The sequence below is a fragment of the Rissa tridactyla genome, chromosome 11 (genome assembly GCF_028500815.1).
Source record: "Rissa tridactyla isolate bRisTri1 chromosome 11, bRisTri1.patW.cur.20221130, whole genome shotgun sequence".
NCBI lineage: Eukaryota > Metazoa > Chordata > Aves > Charadriiformes > Laridae > Rissa > Rissa tridactyla.
Window position 1 is genome coordinate 4,719,435 of NC_071476.1, and position 15,266 is coordinate 4,734,700.

General features: G+C 53.3%; 1 protein-coding gene across 2 annotated transcripts in view; it reads left to right on the forward strand.

The window, feature by feature from the left end:
• The first annotated feature begins 4,452 nt into the window (after window positions 1-4,452).
• The window catches only part of MGAT4B (alpha-1,3-mannosyl-glycoprotein 4-beta-N-acetylglucosaminyltransferase B), a 52,755-nt gene continuing 41,941 nt past the window's right edge, over window positions 4,453-15,266 (forward strand). For both annotated transcript variants that reach the window (XM_054216924.1, XM_054216925.1), the window contains exon 1: window positions 4,453-4,654. In XM_054216924.1, the coding sequence (XP_054072899.1) occupies window positions 4,558-4,654 (97 nt within the window). In that variant the 5' untranslated portion in view covers window positions 4,453-4,557. The remainder of the gene's footprint in view (window positions 4,655-15,266) is intronic.

Consider the following 15,266-nt stretch of genomic DNA (forward strand, 5'->3'; position numbering starts at 1 on the left):
AGTAAAGTCCTGGCGGGATGCTGGGGGGAGGGGGATCCAGTCTTTTCTTTCCTTGCCAACCACAACAAAGGCTGACAATGATTTTCCAGAGGGAATTCTTCCCCAAATCGTCAATCCGTCAGGCCCCCATCACTGCCCTGGCACTTTGGGTGAGATTTGGCCCCCCTGCAGCCCCCGGCTCTGGTGTGTGGTGATGGAGGGATGGCGCAGAGCTGGACCGGGTGCCACGGTCCACACGCTGCCGTGGTGCCACTCGCTCCTTCCAGAGGCTTCTGGAGAGGCGCAGGATCTTCCGGACGCCTCGGGTCAGATGTGGGTGACTCAGCCTGGTCCCATGACAGCTTCCCTCCTCCGCCAGCCCAGCGAAAACACCGTTCGTTGCCTCCGAAGCAGAAACCCTCCTTCCGCAGCGGCGCAGGAAGAAGGGGAAGCCGAGTGGGGGTTGTTGTTCTTTTTTTGCTGTCTCATTTTTGAGGTTGAGCTCTCCAGAAGGTCGGCTCTGCCACGTCAGGTGTTGACACAGGCTCAGCACTGGTGCTCGTCGGTGACATGAAACTTTTAAGGGCAGAGAAAACTCTGGCACAGTTATTTTTCATTGAGGCAGAGGAAGCGGACGAGGAAAACGGGTGGAGAGCAGGCACAAAGTACAAACACACTATGGGTGTTGTGCAAATACATAAGGATTTCGCATTCCCGAAGGTGAGAAGGGACTTTTTGCAACCTACCCGAATTCCTGGGGCTGAGTGTCGCTTTGAGAACCTGACTCGTAGCTTTTGCCCTGAATTAAGGCATCAACATGTCAACACACGGAAGGTAAGCACCCTGCTGTGATCTTCAGCTCTCCTGGCTAAGGAGAACTTGGTAACATTTGCACTGCAGTGAAAACAAGCCCCGGTGACGTTTGAACCCAGTAGAACACACAAAAAATGAAGTTCAATTGTTTTAGGAGAAAAACAGCACGTGCTCTTTGCTTACAGCAGCCCGGGAAGGACCGAGCCTGACCTGCTCCCGGCTGGGCCAAACCCCAGAGCCAAGCTCTTTAGAGAGCTAAATAAAATCAGCTATAAATCTGAATTACATTTTATATCCAGACCTAATAAATGTGTTCTCTTTCTAATTTCTGTAATGGCCTCAGGGCCGGTGGATTGCTATGGGAGTGGAAGGCCCTCGTTTCTGCAGCGTGCTCGGTATCGCCAGCATCAGCTGCTCGAAGGTCGTGAGATCTCCTTAAAAAACCGTCTTCGCTCTGTTTATTTGCTGCTGGAGATTTGAGTCGCTGCAGTTTGTACTTTAAACTTTGCTCTGAGAAAGGACTGAGGCTCAAAACTCGCTTTTTAAAAGCAGAATAAAAGCCAAAATTGGGGTAGGAGGGAGGGACTTCAAGAATAACAGTGAACTTTGCAGGTCTGATATAAAAATCGCAAGTGCTGACAATTTTGCTTCATCCCTCACTTTTTTCCAAGAGAGCCCAAGGTTTTTGTCATATGAGGGTGGTATAAAGCTCATTCATTTATTCAGACTTTTATGAAGACAAAGTATATCAGCAAAAACTAGATTAAGCTTTATCCTTGGGAAAGAGTCTAATTAATTGTCTTGGAGAGATTATTAATGTTATTCCGTTCTCTCCCACTGCAGACACACCACGTATCCCGAGCGGTGGGAGCGTTTGGCACGTCTGGAAATAAAACACCCAACATCTCATGCACTAAAACGCGTCGTGTTATTTCTCCAAACGCTTTAGGGGCGGTAGGGTTTCACACGCCTGTCCCACCGGCAGCCCTGAACTTGTCTGACACCTCTGGGGGGGGGGTTGCCATTAATTCCTGCGAACCCTCTGTGGGCTCCTGGGTTTAACGCGTAGGTGTAAGGCGAGGAATTGAGCAGGCTGGGCGGGACAGAGCTGCGGGGGCTTGTTTTCTTTGCTCTAATGGTGAAATAATGCTCTCACTGGTGTGGTGGTGGCTTTCCCTGCAGCCGAGGAGCGAGCTGTGGGGGCTGCGCTGGGCTGGGGGTCCGAGCTGGGGACGCGGCTGCTCTCCCCGGAGCCCATCAAGCGCCCCAGGGCCGGGCTGCTCCGAGGCAGGGGACGTGCTGCCGGCTCTCCTGCGGCAGGCGACGTGGCTGGGGCCATGCCTTGCGAAATCCAGGTGAGGAAGCACAGATCCGGCCTCCCTCTTTGTTTTGGTTTGGTTTTTTTTTTTCAGTATTCCCGAGAATGACGTTCAGTGCATTTCCCTACTCAGGGTGTGAGCAACGGCCTGCGCTGGGCCCCCCCCCAGCTCCTCGCTGGCTTCTGGCAGCGGAGGCAGAAACCTCGGGTGCCATCCTAAGGGCCCCCTGCCCATTTCCTTCCCAAGTTTCCTAATCCACTGGGAGAGGCCATGTCAAGATTTGAAAAATGCGGTGTGTTTTATAAACTAGAGAAGAGCCTAAGGACGCAGGAAGGGACAGGACCACCTCCTGCAGAAATGGGCGACCTGAGGACCCGTTTCCTGGATTTCCCGGTTCCAGGAGGATTCCCGCGTCGGTTGGAGTGGTGCCCGCAGGAGACGTGCCCGCGGAGCCCGGCTGGCTCCCAGCGCATCCCTGCCTGGGCCGGTCCGAGCGCCTCCATCACCGCTCCTGCCTCTGGCACGGGCACGCGCTTCGCTTTCCACTGCTCCCTAATCGATCCAAACATTTGTAACGGCAGACTTTGGTCACTGGAAGCCAGTGCTGCAATATTTACACATCTGAGAAATATTTACTTACTAAAAGAGGTCTGGGGAATGAAAGATGACAACTTTATAGCCAGAGGAATTCTGTACTCGTGTCGGGGGCACAGGAGCTGCCGCCTCCTGTTTGACCTCACAGACAAGCACAGAAGGAAGCCTAGGGATGGAGGCACGGGAAGATGGCATTTCATACCCGACCTCCCCGTGCAGCTCCTCCTGGTCTATAACGAAATAAAGCCGGATCCATTAAGAGAAGAAAACACAAGCAAAATAATTTTAAAATCTGATTTCTTCTGTCCGACATCCAGGCAAGCAGCTCAAGGCCACAACCCCCAGACGTCAGATCCTTTGGCAGCGCGCCGACGTCCTGCCAGGCGGCAGCTCCCGTTGGCGATACCCATCGGGCACCGATCTTCCCTCAATAACCATCAGACGCTGTTTCCGTCAGCAGGATGAAGCTCCCGCGGAACTGGCAGCGAACACGCACCGTGTCCTGCACCCCCCGCCGTGCACAGCCCTGTACGTGTGGCCACAGGGACTCCCCGCGCACAGGGGCTGCGCACACACCACCGGCCACCGGCACCCGTGAGCACCTCGGGGGCTGGGGGAGGCGTCCACACACGTCCACACATGTCCACGCACATCCACACATGTCCACGCACGTCCACACTCCCGCTGCACAGAGGGGCAGACACGTGGGTCCATGCGCACAGGGACGCACGCTCCACCATGCATGGGGACAGCTGCTGAAACCAGGACACATGGGCAGGGACACGCACAGACGTACGGACCCCAGTGTGCACACACAGACACACAGAGACATATGGACTTGGGTGTACACACACACACACACAGAGACATATGGCCCCCCCCGGCACACAGGCACGTGGGGACACACACACACATACGGACTCAGGCACGTGTGCCCGCGCACACACACACACACGCACAGACCCAGGCAGACACCTATAGAGATATATGTATCTTTGTATGGACATACACGTGCACAAGCACACATGTACACATCCACATGAATGAGCCAAGTACACAGGTGTGCACATTTATATGTGTAACCCATGAACGTGCACCTGTGCACACATGTACACACACGTGTACACAGATACGTACACACCTGCACACCCCCCACACACACACATCCATGCATGCACACACATGGACACACACAGACACGCGATGGAACACACACCATAACACACACTCACACGGACGTATACATGTGCGTGCATGTACCCACACACATAAACACATATGCATAACTACACACACATGCATGGACCTACACACACATGCGCACACGTGTACACACACATGTACACGTACACACACACGTACACACACACACATGTACACACACGTACACACACATATACACACATGTATATACACACACGTACACACACATGTACACACACGTACATACACACACGTACACACACGTACACACACATGTACACGTACACACACACGTACACACACACACGTATATACACACATGTACACACACGTACACACACACACACACACAGAGACGCACACACTCCCTCGCTCCCCCCCGCCCCGCTCCCCGCAGCAGCCCCGCAGTCCCCCGCACGGGGGCGCCCTTCGCCCGCTGCCGCCCCGCCCCTCGGCCCCGCCCCTCGGCCCCGCCCCTCGGCCCCGCCCGCCCGCCCGGCGCGGCCCGGCCCGGCCCCGCGGCGGGCGCTGCATGCGGGCGGGCGGGCTGCGCGCCCCGCTCCGCTCCGCTGCGCTCGCCGGGGCCCCCGGGGCCGCCGAGGCCGCGCCGCGCCCGGGACATGCGGCCGCCCCCGCCGGCGAGGAGGCGATGAGGCTCCGCAGCGGCACGGCGCTCACCCTGCTGCTCGGCTGCCTCTGCGCCCTGCTCTCGCTCTCCTGGTACGGCGCCTTCGGCGGGCACAAAGGTAAGGGGGGCTCGGCCGCCTCCGCCGGGGGAGATCGGGGCCCGGCCGCGGCCCCGCCGCCGGGGCTGGAGGCTGGGAAGGCTCCGGGAGCCGGGCCCGGCTGGCCACCGGGGGTGCGGGGGGATCCGGACCCTCTGCGGGATGCTGTACCCGCCGGCCCCCGCGGGACCGCCACCCGTGGGACCCCCGGTGCGGGCGTGCCCGTGGCCGGCAGAGCGGGAGGTGCCGGGGCCGGGGGTCGCCGCTCGTCCCGGGGGCGCCCCCGGGGGGATGGGGCGGGGGGAGCTGCCGGCCGGGTCGGGGCGCGTTGGGCTTCGCTTCGGTGATGCTCCTTCGCACCCCCGCGTTTATGGCGAGAATCTTCGGGTGCGGTGGGAACCACGCGGGTTAAATCCTTCTGGGGACGTGGTGATGCCATCGGTTGGGGGGAGCCCTCGGATGCTGGGGGGTCCCTGGGCAAACTGGAGGTGAGGGGGGATCTGAGCAGCCCTGCCCTCCCCACGCCGCACACAGCTCTTGGGGCTGGATGCCGAGTCCCATAACTTCAGCGCGTGTGGGACGGGTGCGAGGGCTGCCGGCTTCGGCGCTGGAACATTGGGGCTGGATTTGTACCGCGGAGGCGGCTGCAAAGCAGGGGTGCAGGGCCCCGTCCCGGCGAGGCGGCGGGGGAACCCCTCAGAGGTGTCGCGGAGATGCTCGCCGCTGGTGTTTCCTGACAACATAATAGTTGCTTTTCCCCTATCCTGTCGCTCACTAAAGCGGCACACCGGATTTATCCTGGCCTGGAAGCCAATTCTGGTAGTTGCTTCTGAATTGTGTATGTGTCTCGTGTATGGCTGTGCAGCCTCTCATGCCCGTGCTAGTCGCACAGCTCTTCCAGTTCCTACAATTTTAGGGGTTGATAAAGGCACGTGGTTCAGCCATCCAGCCCTTGACCTTCTCTTCCCACTCTCTATATAAGCATCTCTCCCTGCTACAGGTGAGAAGCAGCTTTTGCTGAGCGTAAGACATGACTTGATGGTTTTCCAGTCCCACGGCACACCATGCACCATCACAAGATGCAGCTTGGTGCAAGGCTGGGGCAGCACTGGGGGAAGGTTTTTTGGCTCTGATGGGCAGGATGACACGAGCCCGCGTAGGTGCCCATCCAGCCCAGCCCCTTCCCTGGCAGCAGGGCAGGAGCGCCTGGGATGTGCCATCTTCTCCTGGTGGCTGCGGGTGTCTGACGGGCGGCTGTTTGGACTCCACTGCCTCGTTCATCAGCTGAAGGGCTCTCCTGCCCTGTGCTAATGTGGCTTAAATCCCACCAGAGCTGCCCGGTGGGTCTGGGTGCTGGGCGTTTGTGGTGCAGGGGTACCGCCGGTGGGTCGGTTAGCTTCTGCTGGTGAGATTTTTAACTGGACAAAATGTTTGCACAACCAGGTGGTGTTGTATGCGCTGCCAGCCAGACCTGCCAGAGCGTGGTAGGTTGTGCAGGGGCAGAGGAGCGCTCTGAGAGCTGCTTTCTTGTGGTTACTGCTGAGCAGTTGCTGTGCTCGTAGCTGCTCCCAGAAATGAAGTGAAACCAGCGTGTGGAGCCGCGCAGGCTCCGAGCATCGCTCCTGGTTTCTGAAACAGTATGGCCAACCCCACTAGGCGCTCTGTGCCGCCCGGACTGTGTCGTCCTTTGACTCACTTTTGGTTTTTAACAAGTAGCTTTTCCCCATTGCTCACTGAAGTGACAAGATGATAACCTCGGGTACCACTGTCCCTGTCCTCCTTGGTAGGACTCTCCCTGGGATGCCTCTGACAGCAACAGATTGTCTCTTGCAAACAGCGATCGCTGCAACAGGTCACAAAAAACACGGGTCGGGCTGTGTCAGCACAGCAGGTTTCCGGCTATTATGGTCATTTGCGTATCAGGCTGTTATTCTGTACAGAGCTGGAGAAGACCTTGAGAGGTCATTCAGTCCATCTCCTGCCCCTACACAGGATCGGTGATAACTAACCCCTTGCTGACAGATGTTTATCTTATTCATTCTTAAAAACCTCCGATGACAGAGATGCCTAAGCTCTCCAGATGATCTGTTTGACATTTAGCAGCCCTGCCACTGGATTTTTCTTAGGATCTGAACAGAAATGTCTTTTCCTTCAGTTTGGTTTCATGCGTGCTCTCCTTTTTTCCATTTATTGGGCACAGGCAGAAGAGTTCCTTCCTCCTTTGCAGGAGCCTGTTAGATATTTGGAAGTCGCTACCGTGTCTCCCCTTCGTCCCTGCTCATATAGATTAGACCACGCTGCTTCCTTTCATCATTGTTTTTAGGTCATGTATTCTTGGTCTGCAGTTGTTCTTGTTACTCTCTTCTGGACCATTATCCTTCCTGAAGTGATGCTCAACCTGCGATACAGGACTGAAGTCGCTGCCTCAGTTTTGCTCAGAAGAAACAGGGATTGCTTCAGGTCTTTAACATACGACGATCCTGTTTGTACATCCCAGTGTGTTTGCTTTCTACTCTTGCCGCAGATGACTCGTATTGAATTTTTTTAATCCCATCGGCCCTTCAGCCATTCTTCTCCAGAACTTTTTCTGCTTTTCGTTCCTCGTCTTGTATTTGCCCGGTTAATTATTCTTACCAAATCGCATTACCTCACGCTTGTCCTTGTTGAACTGCGTCTTTTTTTTTTTTTTTTTCTCCAGGCTCCTTCTAAAGTGTCAGGGTTGTTTTGGATTCTGATCCTGCCCTCCCGCGTGCTCTCAGTCCCTCTCAGCTTGGTGTCGCCTGCGAAGGCAATTGGCATGTTTTCGAGCATCGGCCGAGTTGTGCATGAAAACACCGAGCGGTATCAGATACGGGATGGGTTCTCCTCGATACCGCTTCGGTAAGGTCCTCCCAGTCTGTGCTCAAAGCACAACTACCAGGTCACCGGTGGTCGTCTCAGCAGCAGTGCACCCATCTCCAGGTGGCTCAGTCCAGCCCCTGTGTCCCTTGCTGTGTTAAGGGGATGTCACATGAGGCACTATCAGAGGCCTCCCTGAAATCTTTGTTTCTTCTCTCCTTCCTACAAGTCCTGGCACCCGGTCACAGAAAGAAAGATGATAGATTCGATGTGATTTGTTCTTGATAAACAGAGGTTAGCTCTTGCTCAAGTTCTCATCATCTTCTAAGCATTTCAACTGAAGTTAAGCTGATTATTCTATAATTTCCTGCATCCTCCTTATCCCCATCCCCTTGTTTTTCAAAGGCAGGCTTTGTGTTTGCCAGTGCTCTGTAACATCGGCTGTCCCCCATGAGTGGCTGGAGACAATTCCCAGTGATCCTGAGCTCCTCGTGTCATTGCATTCTGGGGAAGGCTGGCAAGGTGTCTGTGTTGCCTCCAGTGGGGAATAAAATGATATTAAAACACATGTAAAGCGTCACAGAGCCTGCTTGTCTTCCCGCTCTGTGTTGAGAGGACAAAACAATTAGCCAAAAGAAAATAAACCAGGTCAAACCAGCTCTAGAGCTGCTATTCTGTGACCGATGCAGGGTTTGTTTACCCACTAATGGTGTTTTGCCATGCTGTGGTTATTAGTGAAGTTTTGACCTCACGGTCTGCAAAAACAGATGCTGCCTCTTTCCAATTATAAATGAGGTTTGAAATAGTCTGCAGGAGAAGGAAGAGAAGGGCAGCCTCAAATAGCACAACCAGTCACCCAGGCGGCTGATGTCCAGCATCACGGGGTGGTTTGGAGGTGGACCACGTGCTGTGCATCATGGTGGTGGGTGTCTTGGCCAACGTTTAATATTCTCTCCTTGCTGATTTTAGGTTTAAGTATGGTTTAACTTTCCAAAGCCAACAGCTGCCTTGGAAGAAGCTCTTCTGTAAGCTGCTGTCATCAGGTTGACCTGCAGGGTTTAACTATGGAGGGCGACCTGCAGTCGATGGCTCAAGCCTTCGGAGAGGCACGGGCAGGCGCGGGCATTAGCGTGCCCAACGTGGGGATTACAGGGGGTGTTTTACTGAGGAAAACCGAGAAGCTGTCATGACTTTAGATAAGTAACAAGTGCAGATGGGACGAGGGTGAACAAGTTTAACCTACAAGTTGTTGGGTTTTTTTCCTTTCCAATGATGAAAACTGTTTGGTGCTCATCTATAATGAGCATTTGGCGGTTGGGCTTGCACCTCCAGGGTGCAGCTGCGTAGCTGGGGGTGGGCTCTGTACCTACGCTGCCTGTGCAGGCTTCCCCCGGCAGGCTTTTTCCCCCTCAAATTTGAATGATTTCTAGTTACCCAGTGGTAGCCGGCTCCAGTTTCCATTGTAAAACCACAGCTGTGGGCACCTCCGTACCCGTGGATTTGCCCGTGAAGCAGGGTTGCTCTTCGCACAGTGGCTTCACGCCCCTAACATCAGTTTTGATCACGCGCTACTTTGGATGCTCATCCCATGGGAACAGTTCTTCCCGTGGGCGTTGTGAAAGCGCTTCGAATAGACATGCACGGCTCCTTGAAGGACTCGCCGCTGGCATGCCAGGTGGGTATCCGGGGACAGGTCTGAGCACGGGGTCTCTCCCTCGACTTGCGAACGCGGTGGGGTGTGGGGATGCCGGGGCGTTGGTGACGGCGGGGCGGCGGCTGCAGCCTGGACGTTGCTCCGGTGCCCGTTGCAGCAGGGCAGGCTCAGGCGGCATCTCCGTAAGGAAATATACTGCTCGTCTGGTGCCTTGTGCGGCGGGACGCTCTGCTCGCTCGGGGTGTCCTTTGTGGGAAGCAGACTTTGTCCCGGAGGGACGTTCCTCTGAGCGTGTTTACAAAGTCTTTTTATATAATGAGTAAAAGCTGTGAAGGCTAATCCGCTCGAGAAGCAGCAGAGTCAAAGCCTGTGATACTGCTAAATAGGAGCCGTGTCTTGCGGCACGCGGGGGTTCCCGCTGCTTTTTCATTTCTGGTCCCCGCACCAGCTCGACTTCAGGTTTTCTCAGTTTCTTTGGGGTCTCGGGCACCGGCTGCAGCCCGACGGGTGCGAGCGATCGTTTTCACCGCGATCCTCGGAAGCATTTACCAGGAGGAGAGACGTCGGCAGGAGACCCAGCGTGTGCGTCTGATGGCTGAGGAGGTGCAGGCGGGGAACCGTAGAGTTTAGAAGTCTATCATTAAAATGCATGGCAAATAAAATATGGGCAGGGGCATTTCTGAGAGCCTTTACTTGGCCCATGTGGTGCCCAGCAGACGTGGTGTGTGATTGGTGGCCGGAATGCAGCAGCATTTGTAAAATTATCCTGCATACGATTTGACCAAATTCATCCCAAGAGCGAGGGACACCATGCAACCTGTCGATAGGCATTTATCAAAAAAAATCTTTCATTGTCTGGAGTCACTGGCATTTCCATTTTTATTTTTTTGCAGTTTTTGTTAGGTCTTTAAGCTGGGCTCTTGACCTGTTCTACCCGTGCACTTGTCCATGTCCCGTTGCTGCTCCGATGACAAGAGCTGCAGTTGTGTGATGGAGCTGAAGTTACGGAAGAGGGCTTTCTCCTAACCCAGACAGTGTACCCCAGCACAGGAGGCTTGGATTTGGGGCCCTGCTGTGCCGCATCCCTCCCAGTCTCGGGAAAGTCAGCCGGCTGGTTTCATGCCTCAGTTCCCATCTGCTCTCTGGGGACAGAGGCATCTCTTGTCACGGGGGTTTGGAGGACACAGCCGCGCTTCTGCGACAGCGGGGACTGTGTCAGCGCGTAGGAGAGGAGCAGGCAGGGCAGGTTAACGCACACCCCCCCCCAGCTGCATCAACTGCTTCTCTTGGTTTACTTCTGTGACAGAACAAAACCCTTCCTCATTTGTGATTCCCTTTGATTCATCTAAAACAAATCATTGATTTGTGCTTATATCCTGAATGTTCATTGATTATTCACTTAGTGTTTAATGTAAGTCACATCTATACTGGCTAGTTTAAGGGAAGCTGCCAGTCATCTCCAGGAAGCTTTGAAGCCTGCTAAGTGGTGGAGAAATTGCTTTAGCAATAGATGGGGCAAGGCTGCTGGCAGGCTACTGCAGGCAGGCTTGGGTTATCCGCGGCTCTCCCTGTTGACAAAACCCAAACCAGTCCCCCAGAACTGATTTCTCACTTCACGGTGTAAAGAAACACGGGACAAATATCCATCGTGGGGCGGCTGGTTCAGCACGGGGATCCACAGCCACCGGGCACGTGCCTGTCGGGAAGGTGCTGGTTGGGAGCACCATGGATGCGGGACGATGGGGCGCGCGGGGTGAGGGTGGAGAAGAAAACCTTCTGCTGGGGTGCGCTCAGGTTTTCCAGCGTGAGGTGGGACGGGACATGTCCCCACTGATTTTCACCAGTGGAAAAAAGTGAAGTGAAATTCAAGGTTGGAGCCTTAGCATGAGGCTGCGTTGCAGGAAACCTTTGCAGAGGTGGGGCTGCGCCGCCTGCCTGAAAGGATTTGGAGATGAAGCTTTACGTTTCTCGTGAAGATTTTCCGTATCATTATCGTGCCAATCCTAACGTAGGCGTTTTATTTTTCATGAGCCGAAGCCCAAGAGGGCTTGGTGGGTGCAGAGGGCTGCCGTGGCGGCAGAAGTCACCGGTCAAATTGCAGGATTATGGAAACTATTAAAATAAACAAAGGGCTTCAGCGGGGGCTGGCGGGTTAACGCTGTTAGGGGGAGAGGCCTTTCGGGGATTGCTGATCGAGTATCTGCTTAACAGCTTCCTGGTTCGGGGAGAGCATTGTTGCCTTTGATGAAGGTAAATGCATTTTTCCTGCCTTCTTTTATAGGAATTAAAGTGTAGGGGGTGTTTTATTCAGCGATGCCCTTCTTGGGTTTGTTTTTGAGCTCACGTCGGGCTTCTCTTACGAAGCAAGAAAAGGCAGGAAGGGCGGATTTCTGTTTTAAATCATCTCTTTCTGCATTAATTGTGGCACCAGCCGCTTCCCCTTCTGCTTTTGTCCCGGTGTCAGGTCACATTGGAGTCTCCAGGATCCGTGCATTAGCGTGGACGTGTCTCTGATGCGCAGAGACGGCTCCGGAACTCCATCTTCCCTCCTGCCCGCCCCTGCCGTGCAGTGGCTCCCCTAATATTTAAATATTCCTGCCCTCTTCTGCTCCACACAGGATGAATACTTACCTAAAGGTTAATCTGTATTTTGAAGTGACCAGACACGTTTGTGCAAGATGTTTTCATTTCTGCTTCTATTGAAGTGGACAGCAGCAGCATTAACATGTAAATTGTTAGGCTTTAAAGAAGTGTCTGTGCAAAAATTAGTCTCCACCTGTCTTTTACTTTCATTATGAGTTTTGTGGAGTTGCAGTGACCATTTACTTGTCACTATCATTGTCACACTGGTGGGTTAGGACTTGTTGGTAGTGGGATGGATGCTGAACTGGGGAAGAGCTCGGTGTTGGCTTGTGTCAGTGCCGCTGCCTGGCCCGCACCTATTCATCAAGGAGTTTTTAGACCACCCTGATCATATTTTCAAGACTGCCCGGAGAGCACGGAGGTTTTGGTTTTTTTTTTCTTCTCTCTCTGTGATGGCAAAGAGCTTTCTGGAAATAAGGTTTAACCTGGAGACCCTTTTTTTGTCACCTGCTACTTGTACGTACGCTGCAATAAACCCTCTATGTATTGTCGCTGCTCTGAGGAATTTCATGGCTCAGATAGGAGGGCTACGGTACCAAAACAGTTGTGTAGCCCTCGAAAGCCCTTGTACGTCATCAAAGAAACGCTTCCAGTACTGAGCTATGAGCTGCTTAAGATACGTGTAACAGCACTGCACGTTTGTATAGCCTGGTCTAGTAGCAATGCTAACCCTGCCAGTACCAAGAACTGCAGACAGAAGAAGCTGGAGAAGTCTTCCAAATGAGGACTAAATCGCTGTATTCCCCCCCAAAAGACAGGCGCTCAGGGGAGCGGCGCTGCTGTGCGGTGTCCCCATGGCGTGTCCCCATGGCGTGTCCCCATGCTGGATGTGAGGAGCGAGAACAGCATTTGACCGTACGCATTGCCTGGTGGATGGATGGACCTGGACGGTGTTGGGCTCTCTCAGACTCAACCACTGCCACTGACAAGTACCTGCCAAATGAATTATTCAACTAATGCTGGCGAAAGTGGTGTGGTGGTCTCCCCTCCCTCCTCTCTGTGCCCAGACTGTGATCTTTTGCTTTTATTTGATCCTGCCTTTTGTGTTTTAACTATTCCTTTTTCATGCCGTCGCTCATTGCCCTCTCTCTGGAGCTGGCTTTGATATCTTTTCTCTTTGTCTTCCATTTCCCTCGGTTTCCTCCCTTCCTTCTTCCTTTGATGTTGCAGAAAATGACCAGGATGGATGTCTTCCCACACATCTCTCCCTCTCTTAATCTTGTCCGGTTCAAGTTATCCACTGTTTGAGGAACTTTACCAGATGTCGACCTTAACAGTGTGGCTTCGTTAGCTCCAAGCAGTGATTTTGGGTAGAAGCTGGTAAAAGTTGGGCTGCCCGGGGAGGGGGTGGTGCTGGTCCTTGCACCGGGTGTCAGGGGTTGCTGCGGGTCCCTCCGGGTCCCAGGAGTGAGGAGGAGCCCCTCTGGGTCCCAGGGTGGGGACATCCATGGGGATGCTCGCACGGGCATCGCACGTAGGTGGCTGGTGCTGCTGGCGGTGAGAGCTCATCCCGCACCTCGCGGCCCGAGCTGAAACTGCACTGCGAAGCGAGAGTCATCTTTAAAAGCAGATGAACTTGCTGACTTTGAGGAGCGAGGGGTATCTAGGGGAAAAAAAAAAAAAATAAAAAAAAATTGGAAATGCAGATTCTCGCTGAGCGCAAACTTCGTCGTCTGATGGCTGAAATTCGCTGCTTTGTCGTGCCCGCGAAACGCGTATTTTCCCAGAGCTAAAGAGCTGACCTGGGTGGGGGAGGTGAGTACCCGGAGTGCTGGATGAGCATAACTGGGACATGGATTGTGGGTTGGCTCCGTATAGATCAGTTTGTGTTTCGTTAATGTCTGGTTCCACCCTGTCTGTCTGTTTTATTAGATTAATTTATTACTTTCTGAAAGTGCCTCTCCAGTGAGCTAAAATATCTATTTACTGGAAGTATTTGGTTACCATGAAAAAGTGTATTTGGCTTGTGTTTGGCAAATATTAACTACTTTCTTCTGTTTCTTTTGCAGTTTAATTGTCTATTTATCTTGGGTATTGATTGCTGAAGGCCTTGGTAATTATTTGCTGATTTTGGAAATAATGATTTTAAAGGCTCGGATTACTTTTGTAATATTAATCATTACCTTGGTGTGCTCGCCTCAAAGGATGGGATCTCTCTGACGGCTCCAGTTGCAGTGTGGACATTTACTGTCTGAAACTATGCCGCCGTCTTAAAATAACAAAATCATTACTGGCGTTTTGTTCCTGAAACTAAGCAGATATTTGCAGAGACGCAAACCTGGCAGTCGCAATTAGCTCACAAATTTGCTTGTTCCTGTTGGCGGGAGGAGTGGCCAGATCCTGGAGTCAATTAAAAAGATCATTTCATTTACTTTCTGCTGTTTCACTCTTTTTTTTTCCAAATTAATTTCACGCCGTATTGGTCTCGACTCCGGTGCGGGGACGGTGGGGAAATGGGCGGCCCCTCTCTGGGGGCGGCACGGCGGCAGCGCAGCTTTGCTTCGGGGGAGAGGAGCGATACTCCGAAAGGGTGTTACACTCGCAGGGAGATGCGCTGCCGTGCAGCGGCACATCTTGCTTTGGGGGAAGGTGAGAAACTGGAAAGTCTCTGCTGGGAGCTGAGTAATTGGCACCTGCTATTATTGTGTCCCTCCTCCCCCTTTTAATAACTTGTTTATAGCGACAACTCGTTACGCAGCCGTAAAGCACGCTTTTTTTAAAAATACATGCATTCCTATTCGTGTCAGGTCTGAATACCTACATCCATATGATTCCATAAGGAGGAGGGATGGTTTTTGCGTCGCCCGGGCATCTTTCCTCACCGCAGGGCGGACTCGCGGATGCCCGTGGGGAGACGAGCCGCGTCCTCGCCATACCTGGAAGGAGATGTAATCCTTCCATTAATACAAAACCTGGCAGGCGGTTGGAGTGGCTGGGAGGGGAATTCTGTCGTCTTGTTGTTTTAGGCCTTGAAGCAAGGGGTTGTGTTGGCTGTTTGAATGATGTTGGCTTTATCTCCATCGGAGCTTGCACAGCGACATATATTACTAGAGAGCACGAAACGACGTTTAGCAGGCGCCCCTGGGATCTCTAGTGCAGCGAATCCCACTTCTTTCTCTTGCATCAACTGATTTGTTTAATTGGTTTTAACAGTTTCATCCTTGTTCCTTTTATTAGTGGATCGTGGCGCAAAAGGAAGCTGGGAGCGTTTTTTGGATCCTGTCCTGGGTAATTTGATGACTAAGTCTCGTTGAGCTTCATCTCTGTGCAGGTGCAGCCGTGCATCTCCTGCAGGGGATGCGGGGGGAAGAGCATCTCCTCCTCCTCCCGAACGCACGTGCGGGGGAAGGAAGAGGAGGAGAGGGCAAAATCACACCCGTGACAATTGTTTTCTGATTCTTTTCATCACCTTGCTGAACAAAAACGATAAAAGGAGCCTCAGAAAAGAGGGCATTGCAGCAAGCCCTGGCTGGGATGTAATCTCTTTTCTTCGTACCG